General features: G+C 44.6%; 1 protein-coding gene across 1 annotated transcript in view; it reads right to left on the bottom strand.

Annotated features, from left to right (window-relative positions):
• The window catches only part of GAREM2 (GRB2 associated regulator of MAPK1 subtype 2), a 205,002-nt gene that overhangs the window by 97,219 nt on the left and 82,634 nt on the right, over positions 1 to 25,149 (bottom strand). The window contains exon 2 of the mRNA XM_063440771.1: positions 14,019 to 14,159. Coding sequence (XP_063296841.1) covers positions 14,019 to 14,159 — 141 coding nt within the window. The remainder of the gene's footprint in view (positions 1 to 14,018; positions 14,160 to 25,149) is intronic.

Genomic DNA, 25,149 nt, shown 5'->3' with positions numbered 1-25,149 from the left:
TGCTTCCCCACCTGGCAACTCTGGCTGCTGCTGGGGATCTGGGCCGGCTGCCCAGCATCCCGGTGGGCCCGGTGGAGAGACCTTGGTCCCATCTCTACCTGCCTGTTGTGGTTCCTCACAGGACCAGTCTATGAGGACCCCCACTTCGGGTTCCTCCCGCCGCCTCAGGGAAAGACGGCTAACCTCCTCGGATGCAGCCTCTACTCGGCTGCTGTAACGCTCCTGCTGCTGAGCATACTTCCTCTCTTTCGCCAACCGGAATTCTCGGTCCAGCCTTGTGTTTCGCTCAGCCATGACCTGGTTCCAGATCACCCGGCGTGTCTCCATGGGTATATCATCCCCATACTCGGCCACTCGCTGCCTCACCTCGGCCAGCCAATCATCTCCAGAGCCAGAACCTTCCATACTAGTCTGCTCCCAGGGGCGCTGCACGACTGCTAGCGTTGCCCTCAATTTGTAAATCCAAACGTACTGTGTCTCCGAGCTGCTTTACCTCGCACTAGGACGCCATCCCACCGCTGCCACCAATGTAACGGATCACCTGGCACCCCGACTTGGTACCTCCGTTAATGGATGCTCCTAGTGCTTCCTGAGGACTCCAAGCACTCTGGCAGACACCATAATCACCGAATCCAAGAAACCTTTAAATTCTCCCAAGCGTATGAATGCTGTAGACCATTGAATAGGAACCATACGAATAGGCTTGTACCCCTAGCAGTCAACTGGAACAGCATACAATAAATCCTTCCCCCAATAATGAGACGACACATCACTTTGAGGTTAAAACAGGAACTCTGGACTGGCTCATCCAGCCCGGCTTTTATTACACTAATCCACATACAGGCCACACCCAGGGGGAGGCATAAAATAACCAATCACATACATGGTTCAGCCCACACATCCCCTCCCCTCAGATAACATTAAACTCAATTATCCGGTACACTTTTTCAGCCAAGTTCTGGATGTACCCCAAAACCCGGGGGTACACCTTTAAATCCAGCATCGCTGGATAGCCCTTATTCAGGGGGACAACATATCCAAAATTCAAGTAATTCGGATGAATGATTCGTGAGATATGGGGTTCCAAAGATTTGACCAACCGCATGGGTAAAGTATCCGAAAACAGTTCCATGCATTTTGGCCCTGCGGTCGGTCACAAACAAGGGAATGAAAACAGGCGAATTGCCTGTGTTATAGAGCCTGGAGAGGGTTTGAATGAATTCCCTTGTTTATGGGGCTCTTTCTACCGAACGGCGGGTCATTCGGTAGTTTCCATACGAATTTCTGGAAGTATGGAGGTCTCAGTGGTGTTTGCCTAGTCAAGTGTCCGATTTTAGTTCCAGACACTCGACGGCAAAACACCGCTGTTCGGTAGTTTAAGATGGCCGCCGCCACGTGTTTGTTTCCCGAATGGCGGCCACCCAGAGGACAAAGACCACACTGCAATGATTGCCAATTACCCGTTTGCAACATTGTTGCAAACGGTAATTGGAGGCACACTCATTCCTGGGTGGTCTGGTTGTTCGGTAGTTTCACTCAATATACTGAATGGAGTGATTCTACCGAACAATCAGATGAATGTTGCATACAAATCACCCAGGATACACTTAACACATCTATAAATACATATATAATATTACAGGCAGTACACTCGAATATGCTTCACAGTCTTAAAGGGACAGTAGTCCCAAAATGTCCATAGATGCTGTTAAAAGGGCCAGTAGCAGCAATATACAGTACAATATGCCCCAAATAACCCAGGGGCCATAGTCAGTAGGTAGGAGGCTAGCAAACAGGCTTCTCCAGGGCCCAGTGGCGAGATTGGTTTCGCCACAGGGGCTATCCAGCGATGCTGGATTTAAAGGTGTGCCCCCTGTTTTTGGGGTACATCCAGAACTTGGCTGGAAAAGTGTACCGGATAATTGGGTTTAATGTTATCTGAGGGGAGGGGATGTGTGGGCTGAACCATGTATGTGATTGGTTATTTTATGCCTCCCCCTGGGTGTGGCCTGTATGTGGATTATTGTAATAAAAGCCAGGCTGGATGAGCCAGTCCAGAGTTCCTGTTTTACCCTCAAAGTGATGTGTCGTCTCATTATTGGGGGAAGGATTTATTGCATGCTGTTCCAGTTGACTGCTAGGAGTACAAGCCTATTCGTATGGTTCCTATTCAATGGTCTACAGCATTCATATGCTTGGGAGAATTTAAAAGGTTTCTCGGATTCGGTGATGGTGGTGTCTGCCAGAGTGCTTGGAGTCCTCAGGAAGCACTAGGAGCATCCATTAACGGAGGTACCAAGTCGGGGTGCCAGGCGATCCGTTACATATACAATATATATAATTGCTATATATGGTATATATATATATATATATATATATATATATATATATATATTATTATTATAAAATACAAATAATATGTTAATAAAAAACAAAAAATAGAAATAATTTTTAATAATTATAAAAAAAATATTTATATATGCAATTTTATTCTAACAGTATTTTGATATATATATATATTTATATCAAAATACACTTAGAATGTAATGATATATATATCTATGTATAAATAAAAACAATACGAAATATACATATGTCCATATACATAATTACATAAATAATTTCATAAATATACACGTAGACGTCAAATATATAAATATGTATATATATATTAAAATTCTACATGTGTATTTATGTAATATTTTTACCTAATTAAGTAATTTTAATGATTGCAATTTTTTTTTTGTCAATCTGATTTTTATTAAGGCATATATTATGGGGTACAGAAGAGAAGACGGAGGAAACGTTAAAGCGAGTTACATTATAGGATCGGTACAACAATACACAAAGTTAAAGTACATTTCCAGATTTTCAATGCCTAATTTTTTTTTTTTTTTTATGTAACGTAGTTAAGCTCCAATTTGAAAATACAAGCTAAGGATCGTAGGATCCGGATTAATATCTCGCTAGGTCATGCTGGTCAGGCAACAGATTACACATAGATAAAAAAAAAAAAAACACATTAGTTACTTATGCTAGGTACATGCTAACTGCAATATGCAAGCAGGTCTGGCTAGTTCAGCGTTAGTGACACTGGTCAGGTAAGTTAAGCCGTGCACAAGTTACGACATTTTTAAAACATGTGAGCACAGGTGTTTTGCCAAATTTCGTCACGTAAATACATAGAGATTTCAGGCTTATTTTGTGTCGGTTAACAAGTATACTCAAAATTTAAGAATAACAGATCCAGCTTAACTTAAAATGTACAAGTTAAGGAAAATATGTCAAGGTGAGAAACAGTATGGATGATATAAACGGCTTAATAACGCAGGTTCTTGGCTGTGACAGGCTGACAAATGGTCTACTAAAACATGGGTATAATCACGTTGGAAAGTTGCGCCAGGCTGAATACCAGGAAGATCTTAAAGGTCATCCTGAGGGGAATTATGCGGGCCCAAGAGTGGTACAGGATAATAGGCTAATCAAGCTTGTCAACCTCAGCATTGGCTGGGCAGAGATATGGCAGTAAATTTACTCTCTGAGCTGTCGCTAAGTTAGAGCTGCGCCTACTGGGTAGCAGGATACAGTGGTGACCTAACCTTATAATTATGCAATTGGTTCAGATAAACCTTTAGTGCGTCTTGTTAGAACCACTGCACATATTATCACAATTAAAAACGAGTAGATGCTTAAAAGTCTATAGTTCGGTTGGTCAAAGAGCAGTTTCAGCGTCGCGGGCTGGATTGATAGATGGGGCCGCAACCTGCAGGTTCATGGATTACTTCACCCGATGCCCGTTCTGGTGGCTCCGCTTGCGTGGCCGGGTAGGCGTGGGTCGCGCCAGCTCCCTCTGGGTAGTATTGCCGGCAGCGACTGCAGGTGGGTCAGCGAGGAGTGGGAGTGATTGCTGCTGCAGGGGGCTTCTCCCTTCCCCCGGGCATAGTGTGGGGTTGGCACCTTTTGTCCACAGACTCGGTTGCCTCTTGGGGCCGGGTCTTTCCCATAGCGGGCGCTGAGGAGGGTCCTGGTGGTCTTCCGCCGCCAGCGGCGGGCGGCTCTCCGGCGATGTGGTCGGTGTATAGGAGGGATTCTCCAAACGTACCCCTGCCCGGGTGTGTGTACCGCCCGTCGGTGCGTGGCGGTCGTTCCTGGGGTCTGCCCACTCTGCCTCGCAGTTTGGGGCTGTTTCGGCTCCTCCATGCAATCAGAGGTTTGGTGCGTCGTCCGATCCTCCAGCATCTTCCAGAACCGGTTTAGCAGGGCGTCAAGCCGCTCGTGCAGAGGTCGGATTGAGGTTTGGTCCATAATTGGGCCTGTCGCCGCCATTTTAGGTGCGGTCGCTTGGTCTCGTGTTTCGCGCTCTCGGCTGTTCTCACCCATGACAATTAATTCAGGCTTCGGGTGTACGCTTGTGTGGACCAGGATAACCCCCTCTGGTCCTGGAGGGGGGGGGTTGGGAGGCCCGATGCTTCGGGTGCTGCTTGTTTTGGCGGGTCAGGAAAGCGGCCGTCTCTCCCTTACCCCATGCGTCATAGGCCCAGAGTTCCCGGCCCGGTTTCTCAGCGAGTGTGCAGGCTTGCAAGGTGTCATTCTGTGCCCCAGTTCGCATGGTGCCGGTTGCTGTGTTGGCAGGACCAATTCAGGCAAGAATACCCCTGTTTGTCACCGAAAATCGGGTCCAGGCTCAGGAGCTCGCAGAAAGCGTGTCTGCTCAGCTCCCCGGTCAGGCTCCGCCCCTCCTAATGATTGCAATTTGAGGGACCTGCCTGCCAACCCAGGCCGAAAGTCCAGATAATTTAATTTGCTAGCACTGTGTTTAACCCTGTAACTTTCTATTACACCCTAAAACCTGTACATGGGGGGTACTGTTTTACTCGGGAGACTTCGCTGAACACAAATATTAGTGTTTCAAAACAGTAAAACATATCACAGCGATGATATTGTCAGTGAAACTGAAGTTTTTTTCATTTTTCACACACAAACAGCACTTTCACTGAGGATATTATTGCTGTGATACATTTTAATGTTCTGATACACTAATATTTGTGTTCAGCGAAGTCTCCTGAGTATAACAGTACCCTACATGTAGAGGTTTTATAGTGTTTGTGAAAGTTACAGGGTCAAATATAAGGCTTGATTTTACTTTTTTTTTATTGAAATTTGTCGGATTGGTTAGGTTGCCTTTGAGAGCGTATGGTAGCCAAGGAATGAGAATTAGCCCCATGATGGCATACCATTTGCAAAAGAAGACAACCCAAGGTATTGCAAATGGGGTATGTTCAGCCTTTTTTAGTAGCCACTTAGTCACAAACACCGGCCAAAGTTAGCGGTTCTTGCATTTTTAACACACAAACAAATATAAATGCTAACTTTGGCCAGTGTTTGTGACTAGGTGGCTACTAAAAAAAACTGGACATACCCAATTTTGAATACCCTGGGTTGTCTACTTTAAAAAAAATATGTACATGTTAGGTGTATTTCGGGGATTTATGACAGATAACGGTGTTACAAGGTCACTATTGATACATTTAAACAGCCATATATATATATTGAAACAGCAATTTCCTACTTGTATTTATAGGCCTATAACTTGCAATAAAGCATGTAAACACTGGGTGTTTTTAAACTCGGGACAAAATTTTGAATCTATTTAGCAGTTTTTTTCATTAGCTTTTGTTGATAAGTAAAAGATTTTTCAAGTAAAAGTCCAAAAACATTTTTTTTTTTTAATTTTTCACCATATTTTATTATTTTTTTTAAATACAATATATGACATAATACAAATAATGGTATGTAAAGAAAGCCCCTTTTGTCCTGAAAAAAACAATATATAACTTGTATGGGAACCGTAAATGAGAGAGCGGAAAATTTCAGCTAAACACAAACACCACAAAAGTGTTAAAACTGCTCTGGTCCTTAACATACAAACATCGCAAAAACAGGCCGGTCCTTAAGGGGTTAAGAAAAGTTTAGTAATGGGACTGAAATGGTGAATGTATGCTGTTCGTTGCACAGCTGTAAAATATAAATTGTGCATGTGTGGGAAAAAAGCTGCATGGCCAATCAGCATCTCCATGGGGAGCGTTCAGCGCCTCTATGCAGACCCAATCTAATACACTGCCCCCTCCCCTTCTAATACACTGCCCACAAATCCAACACACTGCCCCCCTTCCTCCACTCTAATACACTGCCCACAAATCCAACACACTGCCCCCCTTCCTCCACTCTAATACACTGCCCACAAATCCAACATACTGCCCCCCTTCCTCCACTCTAATACACTGCCCACAAATCCAACATACTGCCCCCCTTCCTCCACTCTAATACACTGCCCACAAATCCAACATACTGCCCCCCTTCCTCCACTCTAATACACTGCCCACAAATCCAATACACTGCCCCCTTCCTCCACTCTAATACACTGCCCCCTTCACCCATTCTAATACACTGCCCCTTAATCTAATACACTGCCCATCCTCCCTCCACTCTAATTGAATACACTGCCCCTCCTCCCAGCACTCTACTTTAATACACTGCCCTCCCCTAGTTTAATACAATTCCCCCCTCGCTCCCCCAAATTAATACATTGCCCTCCCCCAATTTAACACACTGCCCCCCTTCCACCACTCTACAAACACTGCCCCACTCCCTCCCCCAATTTAATACACGCCCCCTCCCTCCCTCAAATTAATACACTTCCTCCCTCCCCAATTTAGCACAGTACTCAGGAAGGTCCCCCAAGACTATCTTCCCCTACCTTAAGATGAGCTGCCCGTCCTCCAGTTCCATTCCTGCTTTTCTCTGCTCAAGCAGGCCAGATGCTCCTCTGGCACTGCGAGCAGGAGGGAAGGGGGAGAGGCTGGCCTGCGGGAGCACGCAATCGGTGGTGGGAGGGAAGACAAGAATCAGACAGGAAATATCTTTCCTGTCTTGCGGCTGGTCACAGCCACAACATAAAGTGGCCCGAGGGCAGGTGGACCACAAGTTTGACATGCTTCATCTAGTCAATACCTACAAAGGGAATATGCCCATTTCATGTGAATTTTTGCAAAAAGAAGCATGGTATGGCTCTATCATGTGACTATTTACAAAGCAAGGCACAATATGGCCATATCATGTGACTGTTTACAAAGAGAAGCATGGTATGGACGTATTGTACACTGTTTACAAAGAGAAGCACAGCATGGTCGTATCATGTGACTATTTACAAAGTGAAGCACAGTATGGTTATATTGTGTGACTATTTACAAAGAGAAGCACGGTATGACCATATGGTGTGACTATTTACAAAGAGAAGCACAGTGTGGCCGTATCGTGTGACTATTTACAAAGAGAATCAAGGTATGACCGTATCGTGTGACTATTTACAAAGAGAAGCACAGTATGGCCTTATCATGTGACTATTTACAAAGAGAAGCACAGTATGGTTATATCATGTGACTATTTACTAAGAGAAGCACAGTATGGCCGTATCATGTGACTATTTACAAAGAGAAGCACAGTATGGCCGTATCATGTGACTATTTACAAAGAGAAGCACAGTATGGCCGTATCATGTGACTATTTACAAAGAGAAGCACAGTATGGCCGTATCATGTGACTATTTACAAAGAGAAGCACAGTATGGCCGTATCATGTGACTATTTACAAATAGAAGCACAGTATGGTTGTATTGTGTGACTATTTACAAAGAGAATTATGGTATGACCGTATTGTGTGACTATTTACAAAGAGAAGCACAGTATGGTTGTGTCGTGTGACTATTTACAAAGAGAAGCACGGTATGGCCGTATCATGTGACTATTTACAAAGAGAAGCACAGTATGGCCGTATCATGTGACTATTTACAAATAGAAGCACAGTATGGTTGTATTGTGTGACTATTTACAAAGAGAATCATGGTATGACCGTATTGTGTGACTATTTACAAAGAGAAGCACAGTATGGTTGTGTCGTGTGACTATTTACAAAGAGAAGCACAGTAAGGTTATATTGTGTGACTATATACAAAGAGAAGCACGGTATGGCCGTATTGTGTGACTATTTACAAAGAGAAGCACAGTAAGGTTATATCGTGTGACTATTTACAAAGAGAAGCACAGTATGGTTGTATTGTGTGACTATTTACAAAGAGAAGCACAGTATGGCCGTATCGTGTGACTATTTACAAAGAGAAGCACGGTTTGGCCGTATCGTGTGACTATTTACAAAGAGAAGCACAGTATGGCCGTATCGTGTGACTATTTACAAAGAGAAGCACATTAAGGTTATATCGTGTGACTATAAAGAGAAGCACGGTTTGGCCGTATCGTGTGACTATTTACAAAGAGAAGCACAGTAAGGTTATATCGTGTGACTATTTACAAAGAGAAGCACAGTATGGTTGTATTGTGTGACTATTTACAAAGAGAAGCACGGTATGGTTGTATTGTGTGACTATTTACAAAGAAGCACAGTAAGGTTATATTGTGTGACTATTTACAAAGAGAAGCACGGTTTGGCCGTATCGTGTGACTATTTACAAAGAGAAGCACGGTTTGGCCGTATCGTGTGACTATTTACAAAGAGAAGCACGGTTTGGCCGTATCGTGTGACTATTTACAAAGAGAAGCACGGTTTGGCCGTATCGTGTGACTATTTACAAAGAGAAGCACAGTAAGGTTATATAGTGTGACTATTTACAAAGAGAATCACAGTATGGTTGTGTCGTGTGACTATTTACAAAGAGAAGCACGGTACGGCCGTATTATGTGACTTTACAAAGAGAAGCACAGTAAGGTTATATCGTGTGACTATATACAAAGAGAAGCACGGTATGGCCGTATCGTGGGACTATTTAGAAAAAGAAACACAGTAAGGTTATATCGTGTGACTATTTACAAAGAGAAGCACAGTATGGTTGTATTGTGTGACTATTTACAAAGAAAAAACGGTTTGGCCGTATCGTGTGACTATTTACAAAGAGAAGCACGGTTTGGCCGTATCGTGTGACTATTTACAAAGAGAAGCACGGTTTGGCCGTATCGTGTGACTATTTACAAAGAGAAGCACGGTTTGGCCGTATCGTGTGACTATTTACAAAGAGAAGCACAGTAAGGTTATATAGTGTGACTATTTACAAAGAGAATCACAGTATGGTTGTGTCGTGTGACTATTTACAAAGAGAAGCACGGTACGGCCGTATCATGTGACTTTACAAAGAGAAGCACAGTAAGGTTATATCGTGTGACTATATACAAAGAGAAGCACGGTATGGCCGTATCGTGTGACTATTTAGAAAAAGAAACACAGTAAGGTTATATCGTGTGACTATTTACAAAGAGAAGCACAGTATGGTTGTATTGTGTGACTATTTACAAAGAAAAAACGGTTTGGCCGTATCGTGTGACTATTTACAAAGAGAAGCACGGTTTGGCCGTATCGTGTGACTATTTACAAAGAGAAGCACAGTGTGGCCGTATCGTGTGACTATTTACAAAGAAGCACAGTATGGTTATATTGTGTGACTATATACAAAGAGGAGCACGGTTTGGCCGTATCGTGTGACTATTTACAAAGAGAATGTCAGGGTACTCACCTGTGAGACAGACGGCCAGACGTGGTCGCTCCTGGAATTCCCAACAGGGGACTTGAACCGGGGTACTTATCTATCCTAGTCCTGCTCTCTGCCTCTGAGCCACAGCAGCTTTACCAGAGACTACTGATTCCGGTCTTGTTCATCCTGGCTTGGCTACTATACCGGGGGCTGCACCTTGACTTGTCTGTATCTCACCTGACTCTGATCTTCATCAGCAGGGTATTTAAACCCAGCCTCGCCCTGTACTCATTGTCAAGTCTTTGATCTAGTGTTCCTGTGTCGTACCAGTGTTCCTGTTTATTCTGCTTCGTATATTTGACCTCGGCTTGTGACTACGTTTATTCTGACCTCTGGCATCCTTTGACCTCGGCTATCCCTCGACTATCCTGCTGGTTCTGTCCTTGCCTGTCCTGCGAATTTGGTACTGCATCCTGCACAGCCCCCGTGCACAGACCCACAGGCCAGGTGAATTCTTACCTGACCACCTCGGCCTGTGGCTATCTGCAAGGGTGAGCGACATATCTGCGCTACAGACTCCCAACTCAGGTAAGACCCTGACAAAAGACTTGACCAATATGGAGTCCGCAGAAATGTGCTCACCCTCACTCCAGCAAGTGTCCAGCCTGGCCCAGACTGTTTCGGAGTTGCAGCAGGAACTTTTTTCTCTTAAAGGCGCAGTACATCCAGCTCCGGAACCCTTTGTCATCATGCCCGACAGATTTGATGGTAACTACACGTCCTTCCAGTCATTCAGGATGGATTGCGAGGTATTGTTCTCTTTAAAGCCTCGAACTTACGCCACGGATTTCATCAGGGTCAGAGCGGCTATCAACCTGTTGTCTGGACGCATTAAAGTTTGGTCTTACCAAATGTTGCAGAGGAAGAGTCCTGTCCTTGTCAGCTGGGAATCCTTTATTATTGCTTTGGACTCACAGTGCAGGACCACTAAGACCAAGCCAGCTCCACCTACTAAAAAATCGCGGAGTCTACGTCACCAAGGAACCGAGTACTATCACCACACCCCAGTGATGCCCTCTTATGATCCAGTTCCCAGGAAAACTCCAGAGGTATCCTGTGTTCCACTTGATCCTGAGGAACCTATGCAAATTGGACGTGTCCACTGCAAAGTCACACCTGGGGAGAGGGACCGAAGGAGAAGCCATGGTCTGTGTTTTTACTGTGGAGAAGGAGGACACTTCATCACGCTTTGTCCTGTTCGCCCTCCTAGACCTCCAGCTCTCCGACTGGGTAATAATATTCTTCGTCCAGTGTACACCGCTTATCAGCCTAAAGAGCTACAAGAGAGCCGTTATTCCTGTCCAGGCTTGGCTTCCATGGAGAATGCTATACCCCCTGCTCCAGAGTCGTCTGCATCTACTACCAAAGTTGCTTCCTGTAGTACCACCACTACTTCCTGCCCACTTGAAAAGGATTTACCTAAGGATTGTGTCATTGCTTCTAATGGCACTACGGTCTGTAAAAAAGACCTGGAAGTGTTCGAAAAAGCACTGCTAGCTACGAGCACTGTCCCTCCCGAAGTTGTGGAAGTTTTTGTCACCCCTACCCGGAACCTAGACCGATCGTCAGCCGTACCAGAAGCTGGTACTGGGAAATCCTGAGCTAATCAGGGATACCATACTGAGGACTTTCACTATGGGGACTCGATGGATTCTGAGAGTGACTCTGGAGAGACTGATTATTTCAATGAGGAGCCTACTTACGCCCAGAGGTCGTTTTTGAAGGGGGAGGTACTGTCAGGGTACTCACCTGTGAGACAGACAGCCAGACGTGGTCGCTCCTGGAATTCCCAACAGGGGACTTGAACCGGGGTACTTATCTATCCTAGTCCTGCTCTCTGCCTCTGAGCCACAGCAGCTTTACCAGAGACTACTGATTCCGGTCTTGTTCATCCTGGCTTGGCTACTACACCGGGGGCTGCACCTTGACTTGTCTGTATCTCACCTGACTCTGATCTTCATCAGCAGGGTATTTAAACCCAGCCTCGCCCTGTACTCATTGTCAAGTCTTTGATCTAGTGTTCCTGTGTCGTACCAGTGTTCCTGTTTATTCTGCTTCGTATATTTGACCTCGGCTTGTGACTACGTTTATTCTGACCTCTGGCATCCTTTGACCTCGGCTATCCCTCGACTATCCTGCTGGTTCTGTCCTTGCCTGTCCTGCGAATTTGGTACTGCATCCTGCACAGCCCCCGTGCACAGACCCACAGGCCAGGTGAATTCTTACCTGACCACCTCGGCCTGTGGCTATCTGCAAGGGTGAGCGACATATCTGTGCTACAGACTCCCAACTCAGGTAAGACCCTGACAGAGAAGCACGGTTTGGCCGTATCGTGTGACTATTTACAAAGAGAAGCACAGTATGGACGTATCGTGTGACTATTTACAAAGAAGCACAGTAAGGTTATATCGTGTGACTATTTACAAAGAGAATCACAGTATGGTTGTGTCGTGTGACTATTTACAAAGAGAAGCACGGTACGGCCGTATCGTGTGACTATTTACAAAGAGAAGCACAGTAAGGTTATATCGTGTGACTATTTACAAAGAGAAGCACAGTATGGTTGTATTGTGTGACTATTTACAAAGAAAAAACGGTTTGGCCGTATCGTGTGACTATTTACAAAGAGAAGCACGGTTTGGCCGTATCGTGTGACTATTTACAAAGAGAAGCACGGTTTGGCCGTATCGTGTGACTATTTACAAAGAGAAGCACAGTATGGCCGTATCGTGTGACTATTTACAAAGAGAAGCACAGTATGGCCGTATCGTGTGACTATTTACAAAGAAGCACAGTAAGGTTATATTGTGTGACTATTTACAAAGAGAAGCATGGTTTGGCTGCATAATGTGACTATTTACAAAGAAAATATACAACATATCCCTTAAAGGCAGAGGTCTTGAGTTCCAGCCAAGGATAATACATTCTTCATGGGCAACGTGTCTAATATTTTATTTTCCAAACCTGCCTGTATGGCACAGGTTACATCAGAAAATCCACATCAGGCACCTGCTCATACTATTTATTTCTGGGTACGTTTTAATATGTGTAGCGGAATGCAGTGAGCCTGTCCTGCAAAATGCCTGTGTGACTGTGTTTGTATATGTTTTCCCTATGTTGAAATTGCTATTCGTGTGTGTATTATGTGAATTGTATGGTATTCGGTAGTTTCCATCCGTACTATATACTTATGGAAACTACCGAACGGAGGGACCACCCCAGAGAGAAGTGTGCCGGCTATTAAAGTTCACATTCCTTCCAACCGCAAGTTAACCGGCTCATTAGCATTGTATCTGGGTGGCCGCCATTCGGCATGCGTACACGTGGCGGCGGCCATCTTACGCATGAAAATCCCAGCGGTGTTTGGTCGTCGAGTGCCTGGAACTCAAATCGGACACTCAAACAACCAAACACCGCTGAGACCTCCAGAGCTCCGTAACTGCCGAACGGAGAAACACAACGAATCCCCATTCGGTAGTAATAAAGTACCGAATGAGGGAATCACTATCTAGGTGAATGTAAATGTGGATGGCAATTATAAATGCCTGTTTTAACTGCCGAACGGAGACCGACCGCAGGGCCCATTCTCGTGGAACCCTTTTCGGATACCAACTCGTGTGCGGTCGGTCAAACTTCCCCTGCCTGTAACTACCGAACCCCTGGTCCGATCTGGGTGAATTTTGGATATTATATTCACCCAGATCAGGGCTACCTAGCGGTACCCTGATATTAAGGATATGTGATGGTTTAGGGGTACATCCAAGTTTGGGGTAAAGTACTGTACAACTTAAGGGGATTATGACTCACTCTGAGGGGAGAAGATGTGTGGGAGGTAACAAGAATGGTATTGGTTACTGTCATAATTACTGTAGTTCCCTCCCTTGCATGGGAGCAGGCTTTATAAGAAACCTTGGAATAAACGATTGTCAGTTCTACTCCTGAAACTGTGTGTCGTCCAGTTATTGTGAGTGCTGTGGGGATTTCGCTGAACCTTTTTACCTGCTGGAAACTCTGCTGTGGATTTACTAATGACTTGTTCCTGAGCCTCCCTTGGATCTAAAGTGGAGAATAGCTGCGAGAAATCAGCTCTCCGCTACAATATGGTCTTGTTAAACGGTTACTGTTCAGATCATGCCAGGGTATGGTTTTATATACTCTGATTTCATAGGTTCCTGGTCAGAGGAATGACCGGTATTCGATAATAGCACACTGCCTTAGTACCAACAGGTGTTAACATTTTGGAATCAGATTGCTCCCAGATTCTCACACTAAATAGGCCAAAACATCTGATTGGGTCAGAACTTGGATAATTGAATCCTAATTTTAATGTAAAATAAACTGTTCCATATCCCTAGTACTCTACTAGTCTGTGTATGACCATGTCAATCTCTGAGTGATGTCATACTTGTGTGGATTTTCTCACCTGGGTACTGAAGTGGGATGTCAATCTTGGGGCCAATGACATAATGCCCTTCCTCCAGGCTGTGCGCAGTCACTGTGGTCCACTGGCGGCACGAGTGAATCAGAATAACATCCTGGTCATTCACACCTTCTACGTACTCCCCTAGAATAAGGAAACCTGTTAGATCGAGTCATTGCGTGCGCCAGTAAGACACGTAAATCACAGCAAATTGTGACAAATTAACCTGTAAACATTCTATTTAACCCCTTAAGGACCAAACTTCTGGAATAAAAGGGAATCATGACGTGTCTCACACGTCATGTGTCCTTAAGGGGTTAATAAACTGCTTTGCTGAGGATTCATATTCAATTAAATAGCTGAGATGGACTGTTTTTTATTATAAATCTGCTATTTTGTCATGCATCTATTAATTCACTTGTCAATTCGCCATAATACATTGTTTAGGAAAAGAACCACAGAATAGAATAAAGCTATAAATATATTTTAGAATATTCATGACATGAAAGGAATGCTGAGGGACAGAATGCATAGACAGAGTGCGAGTGGGTGTGAATGCTGTGTGTCAGTTGGGTGTGAATGCTGTGGTTCAAAACGTGTGTGTGCTGTGTGTCAGTTGGCGTGAATGCTGTGTGTCAGTTGGCGTGAATGCTGTGTGTCAGTTGGCGTGAATGCTGTGTGTCAGTTGGCGTGAATGCTGTGTGTCAGTTGGCGTGAATGCTGTGTGTCAGTTGGCGTGAATGCTGTGTGTCAGTTGGCGTGAATGCTGTGTGTCAGTTGGCGTGAATGCTGTGTTTCAATGGATGTGAATACTGTGTCAGTGTGTGTATACTGTGTGTCAGTGTGTGTATACTGTGTGTCAGTGTGTGTGAATACTGTGTGTCAGTGAGCGTGAATGCTGTGTGTCAGTGGGTGTGAATGCTCTGTGTCAATGGATGTGAATACTGTGTGTCATTTTGCAGCCCCGGCCTGCGAGGTAAACTGCCAGGGCCGCATGTTAAAGGGTCCATCCGGTGGCCCATGCTGTCAGGGCCACCCGATGGACAGGGATTGTCAGGGGACCCGGTCGGCGCTGGGCGCTTTAACAGCGCGACTGGGCCCCCTGTGATGACATCACTGCTGGGAGGAAGTGACTCCTCGGTCACTCTTCCCAGCTATCAGCCCGCGCGGGAGGAAGTAGGAAGGAAGAGGGAGTCAGAGTGGGAACTCTGACTCCCATCAGGCTGAGCCCCACTGGAACCCAGGGAAAGTAACAAAAGGTGGGAAGAATTTTGTGTATGTGTATGTGTCTCTGTATGTATGTATGTATGTGTATGTATGTGTGTCTTTGTTTTGTGTGTGTGTGTCTGTGTCTCTGTATGTGTGTCTGAATCTCTGTATGTGTCTGTATGTATCTGTGTCTCTGAATGTGCCTCTGTATGTGAGTGTCTCAGTATGTGTATGTATGTATGTGTCTGTGTGTGTCTATATGTATGTATGTGTCTGTCGGGGGGGTGTATGTCTGTGTGTATGTGTTTGTGTCTATGTATGTGTCGGGGGGGCCCACGGATCGGGAGAGAGAGGTGAGGGAAGGGGAGAGAGGCAAGGGGGGCCCCACTGAGCAGTTTCGTCCTGGGGCCCCATGGAGTGTGTATACGCTACTGGGTGTGAATGATGTGTGAATGCTGTGTGTCAGTAGGTGTGAATGCTGTGTGTCAGTAGGTGTGAATGCTGTGTGTCAGTGGGTGTGAATGCTGTGTGTCAGTGGGTGTGAATGCTGTGTGTCAGTGGGTGTGAATGCTGTGTGTCAGTGGATGTGAATGCTGTGTGTCAGTGGGTGTGAATGCTGTGTGTCAGTGAGTGTGAATGCTGTGTGTCAGTGGGTGTGAATGCTGTGTGTCAGTGGGTGTGAACGCCGTGTGTCAGTGGGTGTGAACGCCGTGTGTCAGTGGGTGTGAACGCCGTGTGTCAGTGGGTGTGAACGCCGTGTGTCAGTGGGTGTGAACGCCGTGTGTCAGTGGGTGTGAACGCCGTGTGTCAGTGGGTGTGAACGCCGTGTGTCAGTGGGTGTGAACGCCGTGTGTCAGTGGGTGTGAACGCCGTGTGTCAGTGGGTGTGAACGCCGTGTGTCAGTGGGTGTGAACGCCGTGTGTCAGTGGGTGTGAATGCTGTGTGTCAATGGGTGTGAACAAGAGAACCCGTACATGTGCGCGATAATGTGCCAACGCGAGCGAGTGTAACACCTGGGAAGAGGAAGGGGCGGAGTGGGAGCTGATGCATGAAAGCAGGGACAGGCAGAAGCGGAGCAGAGCACTTGTAAAATAGGAGAAAGAAAAGTTATAGGCAGGAGGAGAGAATTGTTGTTGGCTATTAATAATAAGTGGGCTAACTGGCTCAGCCTTACTTTTGGACATTGCCATAAGGAAGGTGAAAGAAAAGCATTAAAAAGGAGATAAAAAGGTTAATATTAAAATAATAAAAAGGGGAATAAAAATAGAAAAAAAAAAAGGATAAAATAAAGGAGGAGAGAAAGCAGTGTTTAGACTGGCTCATGGTTTGGCAAGTTACGTTTTGTTATCTTATAAAATAAAAGGAAGGAGAAGGAGAGGATAAAGAGAAAGGGAACAAGAGACCGCTGAGATATTGATAGAATATAAGGAAGGTAAAGAAGAAGGCAGGAAAAGTAGCAAAAAAGGGGAATTATGGTGACGTAATAAAAATTGGCAGCTAATACAGCGTTGTTTTGGGTGTTTGTAATAAAAGGGGAAAGATGAAAGGGTGGAGCTAATATCAATGACTGACAGGGATACAGTGACAGTAAAACTGCTAAACTGTAACGCGCAGTGCAGCCTGTACCCTTACTGACCATTCAATAACACTCAATTCTTCTAACGAGTTCTCCGCAGTAAATGTCAGCAGGGTATACGGTGTATACAGCGACAGGGTGACTGCAGGGGTTAAATCTGAGAATTCTCCCCCAGGACCACAGGACTAAACTCAACACTTTGAATCAGAAAAGAAAAGAACAAAAAGTGGTTTCTCTGCAATTTGCAGTTATATAAAAAGTGATAAAAGCTTCCGTCCTTGGTAACGGTTACTGGGGAGATGGGCTGCATCCCGTGACCTCTCACCCCGAGCAGTATTCACTTATTGAGATTCACTGGATAGCAGAGAAGAATGAAACTACTTACACGTGTATTTATTCAGATTCAATCGTTAAGCTATGTCCAGCGAGTTTACCGACAGTTTATACAAAATACATTTTATTATATTTTTTATGTTTTTCCTATTACTGACTGTGTTTCATGCTTGAAATAACATGCGCTATAGGATTAGACACCAGGATATGTTTCTCTGTTTGACCTTAATGAATCTTATATTCTGAAATCATTTTATTGTAATGCCAAGAGTTGCACATTTATACATGTTCTGTGATTTATAAAACATCTCATTCCATTTCCTGCATGTATTGGTGACGATTTCACTTAGACACTTGTTTTACAACGTTCTCTCCTATTCTGATACAGTTTTCTCAAATCTTGGCTCTTAAAGGGACACACCACTGCCTAAAACAAAAACAGTATAACCCATACCAACTGCCCAGTAGGGCACATCATAAACCATATCAATTGCCCATTAGGAAATAGTATAACCCATACCAACTGCTCATCAGGGTACAGTATAACCCATACCAACTGCCCAGTAGGGTACAGTATAACCCATACCAACTGCTCATCAGGGTACAGTATAACCCATACCAACTGCTCATCAGGGTACAGTATAACCCATACCAACTGCTCATCAGGGTACAGTATAACCCATACCAACTGCTCATCAGGGTACAGTATAACCCATACCAACTGCCCAGTCGGGTACAGTATAACCCATACCAACTGCTCATCAGGGTACAGTATAACCCATACCAAATGTCCAGTAAGGTACATCATAAACCATATCAACTGCCCATTAGCGCACAATGTAACCCATACCAACTGCTCATCAGGATAACCCATACCAACTGCCAAGTAGGGTACAGTATAACCCATACCAACTGCCAAGTAGGGTACAGTATAACCCATACCAACTGCCAAGTCGGGTACAGTATAACCCATACCAACTGCTCATCAGGGTACAGTATAACCCATACCAAATGTCCAGTAAGGTACATCATAAACCATATCAACTGCCCATTAGCGCACAATGTAACCCATACCAACTGCTCATCAGGATAACCCATACCAACTGCCCATTAGGGTACAGTATAACCCATACCAACTGCTCATCAGGCTACAGTATAACCCATACCAACTGCCCAGTAGGGTACAGTATAACCCATACCAACTGCTCATCAGGGTACAGTATAACCCATACCAACTGCTCATCAGGGTACAGTATAACCCACACCAACTGCCCAGTAGGGTACAGTATAACCCATACCAACTGCTCATCAGGGTACAGTATAACCCATACCAAATGTCCAGTAAGGTACATCATAAACCATATCAACTGCCCATTAGCGCACAATGTAACCCATACCAACTGCTCATCAGGATAACCCATACCAACTGCCAAGTAGGGTACAGTATAACCCATACCAACTGCCAAGTAGGGTACAGTATAACCCATACCAACTGCCAAGTAGGGTACAGTATAACCCATACCAACTGCTCATCAGGGTACAGTATAACCCATACCAAATGTCCAGTAAGGTACATCATAAACCATATCAACTGCCCATTAGCGCACAATGTAACCCATACCAACTGCTCATCAGGATAACCCATACCAACTGCCCATTAGGGTACAGTATAACCCATACCAACTGCTCATCAGGGTACAGTATAACCCATACCAACTGCCCAGTAGGGTACAGTATAACCCATACCAACTGCTCATCAGGGTACAGTATAACCCATACCAACTGCCCAGTAGGGTACAGTATAACCCATACCAACTGCTCATCAGGGTACAGTATAACCCATACCAAATGTCCAGTAAGGTACATCATAAACCATATCAACTGCCCATTAGCGCACAATGTAACCCATACCAACTGCTCATCAGGATAACCCATACCAACTGCCCATTAGGGTACAGTATAACCCATACCAACTATCCAGTAGGGTACAATGTCACCCATACCAACTGCCCAGTAGGGCACATCATAAACCATATCAATTGCCCATTAGGAAATAGTATAACCCATACCAACTGCTCATCAGGGTACAGTATAACCCATACCAACTGCCCAGTAGGGTACAGTATAACCCATACCAACTGCTCATCAGGGTACAGTATAACCCATACCAAATGTCCAGTAAGGTACATCATAAACCATATCAACTGCCCATTAGCGCACAATGTAACCCATACCAACTGCTCATCAGGATAACCCATACCAACTGCCCATTAGGGTACAGTATAACCCATACCAACTATCCAGTAGGGTACAGTATAACCCATACCAACTGCCCAGTAGGGCACATCATAAACCATATAAATTGCCCATTAGGAAATAGTATAACCCATACCAACTGCTCATCAGGGTACAGTATAACCCATACCAACTGCCCAGTAGGGTACAGTATAACCCATACCAACTGCTCATCAGGGTACAGTATAACCCATACCAACTGCCCAGTAGGGTACAGTATAACCCATACCAACTGCTCATCAGGGTACAGTATAACCCATACCAACTGCCAAGTAGGGTACAGTATAACCCATACCAACTGCTCATCAGGGTACAGTATAGCCCATACCAACTGCCAAGTAGGGTACAGTATAACCCATACCAACTGCCAAGTAGGGTACAGTATAACCCATACCAACTGCTCATCAGGGTACAGTATAACCCATACCAAATGTCCAGTAAGGTACATCATAAACCATATCAACTGCCCATTAGCGCACAATGTAACCCATACCAACTGCTCATCAGGATAACCCATACCAACTGCCCATTAGGGTACAGTATAACCCATACCAACTGCTCATCAGGGTACAGTATAACCCATACCAACTGCCCAGTAGGGTACAGTATAACCCATACCAACTGCTCATCAGGGTACAGTATAACCCATACCAACTGCCCAGTAGGGTACAGTATAACCCATACCAACTGCTCATCAGGGTACAGTATAACCCATACCAAATGTCCAATAAGGTACATCATAAACCATATCAACTGCCCATTAGCGCACAATGTAACCCATACCAACTGCTCATCAGGATAACCCATACCAACTGCCCATTAGGGTACAGTATAACCCATACCAACTATCCAGTAGGGTACAATGTCACCCATACCAACTGCCCATTAGTATACAGTAAACCCATACCAACTACCTGTTAGGGTACATTGTAACCCATACAAACTGCCCATTAGGGTACAGTATAACCCATATGAACTGCCCATTAGGGTACAGTATAACCCATACCAACTATCCAGTAGGGTACAATGTCACCCATACCAACTGCCCATTAGTATACAGTAAACCCATACCAACTACCTGTTAGGGTACATTGTAACCCATACAAACTGCCCATTAGGGTACAGTATAACCCATACGAACTGCCCATTAGGGTACAGTATAACCCATATGAACTGCCCATTAGGGTACAGTATAACCCATCCCAACTGCCCATTAGGATACAATGTAACCAATACCAGTTGCTATTATAGTACTTGGTAACCATAACCCCTATACCAGTTGCAGTGAATTCTATAAAGCTGTCAATATGCAGCTATTGGGCCAAGGCTCGACATTTTGGATCAAACCAATGTCTCTCAGTGTGTAGCTAAGTATATGCTAGATGTAAAGTGTCCAGAACCTGGAATGACAATCTGTAATAGCTATAAAGAATATCAATCCATATAAATATTACAAACCTCCTGCTATACATAGCTAAATGTTCCTGCAGGTCAGACGCCAAATCTCTCCATTATGGACTATACGATGAATCAGGATTTACTGACCCCGAACAATGTGCATCTGAAATACTACAATAGAAACACATTGCGCCCGCTGAACTCAAATATGAATCATTTTAACGCCACGGTCTAATGCGTTTTCATACTGTGTCCGTGTCCTTAAATATAATTATTTCAAAATATTTATAAAACTTTCCTTGGGAAATGGATTGGGAATTACTGCCATAGACCAGGACGATCCTGACCCTGAACTGTTACTTGTATTTTACAGCAATGTAACACGTAAAAGCGCTGATTTACAGCTAACAAGTATTCCGGCCATCAATACGGCAGATTTTATAAAAGTAACGGACAATAATTATTGAACCTTTTGCTGTGCAGGTCCAGCAGATAATAAGTGGTAACGGCTGAAAAAATTTATCTTATCAGCCGCTTATCTGGTTCTGCTGTTGATCCAAAAGAAAGAAACCGAACAAAAGATAATTCCAGCTGTCAAACAAGTAGAAAACAAAATCTATCTTAACTCCAAAATGGCACTTGGACCTCAAAGGATGACCTCTTGTCTGATGTATTGTCCAAAAGCACCAAAACAACTTTAGTTTATTGAAGCAGTTTGGGTATATAGATCATGCCACTGCAATTTCACCGCTTAATTCTGGTTTCATTTTCTATATGATCTCACAGTACAGTGTGTTTTCTTTAGAAGTTATTATCTCTTGCTCTGTGAATTAAACTTTAATCGTACACAGGAGTGTGGCTCCCCCTAAAATATGTTATTTAGTAAATTAACCCCAATAGTTTCATTACCTGAATGTATACCTTACCCTCTTATTGCACGGCGGTATCTTACTAGCCTTTGTAACTGCTGGCTGCACACTGTTGCCTAATCCATTGTCTAGAATTATTCTTGAATCCTTTTCCTTATCCCCTACTCATCCCTATTTGTATTTGTACAAATTGGAATAAATTAATTATTCATCCCAAATGACAAGATGTTGCACATATCTACAGTGAATCTCATCCAAATCCCACTGTACGGAAGTAAAGTCATGTTCCTGTGCGTCAAACTTATCTGGTTACAATGACATGTTTGTTAGTCCACCCCTTGTACAGCACAACGGAATTTGTTGGCGCTATATAAATATAATAATAATAATAATGCTAGCTACAAGATCATTTAGAAACAGATTAAATAGAAGTGAACTCAGGACACTTTACATTTACAGCTACTCTCTGCACTCTATCTAGATAGATAGATAGATAGATAGATACTGAACCTCGTATCTATCTATACTGAACCTCGTCACAGGTTCTTGGAGGGGCCTACTGGCCAGCCTCCAACCTCAGGACTATGGCTCCTGGTTCAGGACTGTTAAAAGGCTCTGTTCGTGCCTCTTCAATCACCAGGTTCGGTACATTAGATGTGCCGAACGGATTGTACTTATTCTGTTTGGTTACCGAATCAACTCCTGAACAGTTGGACCACCTGTAAGTGGAGTGTGCAGCTCATTAACCCCATTGACTTATTCTTAACCGCAACTAAATTGGTGATCAGCTGGGTGGTCGTCATCCGTATTGCTGATCACATTGCGGCGGCCATCTTTAGCCGCGGTGTTTGGTCGTCGAGTGCATGGAACTCAAATTGGACACTCAACGGCGCAAACAGCGACAGTACTTCCACTTCCATCGAAGTTCAGTAAAACGTGTGGAAATTGAAAGGCGTTCGGTGGGAGAAAGCTCCCGAGAGACAAAGACTGACTGTACCCACGAACTGCTACATTCAGTACTTTTACTGTATTTTGTACCCCCGAAAGAGACTGACCGCCCAGCCCCATTTCATGGAACAGTTTTGGCCAGGAGCCTCGTGTGTGGTCGATAAAATTATGACTTCCATGAAAATCCCGAACCCCTGAACTGATCTGGGTGATTTTTAGATATGGTGGTCCCCTAGATCAGGGCTATCGGGGGATGTGACTTTTTTGTGGGATTTACACATGTTTTGGGGGTACTTGCGGGATATTGTTAAAATGTATGTTTTCTGTGCCTGGAGTTAATTGAGTTTAGTACAGTTCCTGACTCAATTATTTCTCAGGCATAGGTGAGGGATTACCCTGTTTTGTGTGGAAGTGTCCTGGACTTGACAGCCAATGTCTTTAAGTTGTGTACTTTGTCATAGTCCCCTCTCAGGTTGTAACGGACCGTTTCACTTACAAGAGGATAAAACCCAGTTTAGGCGATATCCCCCCTTTCCATAGACCAGCAGCTACTGCAATCACCAATCTCCCGAACTGCAAACTGTACGAATTCTGGAAACTCCCGAACTGGAAACACACGAACCCTGGAATCAGCCGAACAGGAAAAGCATCCAATCCGCTTACACTCCTGGCAGTCAGCATACAATCCAATTCCCCCAAAAACGAGACGACACATCGGTTTGAGGGTCAAGCAGAATCTGAGGTCTGGAACACCCAGCCTGCTTTTTATTACAGTTGTGCACATACAGGACACACCCAGGGGGAGGCATAAAACAACCAATCAAGTAACAGTACAACCCACACATCCCCTCCCCTCAGATAAGCAATTAACATAATTATTACATACAGTAAAAAATACAGTTTCCACACATACTCTGTAACTTTAAAACATATTAAAAAATGGCATGAATCAGACCAGGGGTTCAAAAGTTAGTAAAAGTATCTTTTGTTCCCCCTGGCTGGCAGTATTTTAATCTGTCTCAAACAGTAAAAGTAAAACATCCCCACAATGCATCCTGGCTTCCTCCCTTCTGCCCTGGAGATAATTGGAGAAGTAATCCAATTATCTCCCAGGTCAAAGACAAAACTCCATCACACATGTGGGGACCTAAATACAGGATTATGTTTTAAAATATATAAAGTCACTTTTTATACATTAAACACAGACATGTAACATATACCCAGATAGCTCAGGTCTGCATGCACATTATTAGGTGAATGGCACGCAGACCACACAAATACAGTTTAATTGCCATGGAGCCAAAGTCTTTCCCATAGTCTTTCATTATATGAATAGGCTCCATGGCATAGCTATCTGGGGGTATCACTGCTCACACAGGGCAAGTACCGAATGGCCCCACTGTGTTTAAAGGGCCAGAATGAGTGACATGCACTCTTTAAGGGCCGAATACGTTTTGTAAAAGGGCCCAATCTCCCAGGGCCATAGTCCAAAGGCAAGAGGCGGGCAAGCAGCCCCCTCCAAGGACACGTGGCGAGGTCGGTTTCGCCACACAGGTCCAATGGGGAATGCCCCTGGAATATGTTATAGCAAACCCCTTACATGGGGACTTGCATATAAGGCTGCATGTGGCTCCCATTAAACAGTTCCTCTTCACCCTCAACATAGAGCCTCGTCTCATCTGTGGAGGGGACAGCTATATTCACTCTGGGGATTGCTATAATCACTATACTCCCTTGGATTACAACACTTGCTCTTGTAAGAGCTATCCTGCTTTACTCTCTGGATTGGGAGAGGTCTACCCACTGGAAGCTGGATCCTGGTCTTGGGTCCAAAGTAGGTGGAGAACAGCGAGACCCCAACCAAGCTGTAACGCTGGCTGTGGGGTTTATAGTGGTTATGGTGTGCGGTGCTTATGGCACTCAAGGATTAAAAGGAAGCAGCGATTGGTGGAGGCACGCGGTCGGGGTGCCAGGCGGTCCGTCACAGATAGATAGACAGACAGAGAGCCATGCACACAACTTCCATCACACAACCTAAGCCACGCACACAACTCCCATCACACACTCTTAGCCACAAACACAACTCCCATGACACACTCTCAGCCACAAACACAACTCCCATCACACAACCTAAGCCACACACACAAATTCCATCACACACTCTCTGCCATGCACACAAATCCCATCACACACTCTCTGCCATGCACACAAATCCCATCACACACTCTCAGCCATGCACACAAATCCCATCACACACTCTCAGCCACGAACACAACTCCCATCACACACTCTCAGCCACGCACACAAATTCCATCACACACTCTCAGCCATGCACACAAATCCCATCACACACTCTCAGCCACGAACACAACTCCCATCACACACTCTCAGCCACGCACACAAATCCCATCACACACTCTCTGCCACGCACACAACTCCCATCACACACGCTCAGCCACACACACAAATTCCATCACACATTCTCAGCCATGCACACAAATCCCAT

The sequence above is a fragment of the Pelobates fuscus genome, chromosome 2, assembly GCF_036172605.1.
Source record: "Pelobates fuscus isolate aPelFus1 chromosome 2, aPelFus1.pri, whole genome shotgun sequence".
Lineage (NCBI taxonomy): Eukaryota > Metazoa > Chordata > Amphibia > Anura > Pelobatidae > Pelobates > Pelobates fuscus.
Note: the sequence above shows the minus strand (reverse complement) of the source record. Positions and strands in the feature narration are given on the sequence as shown.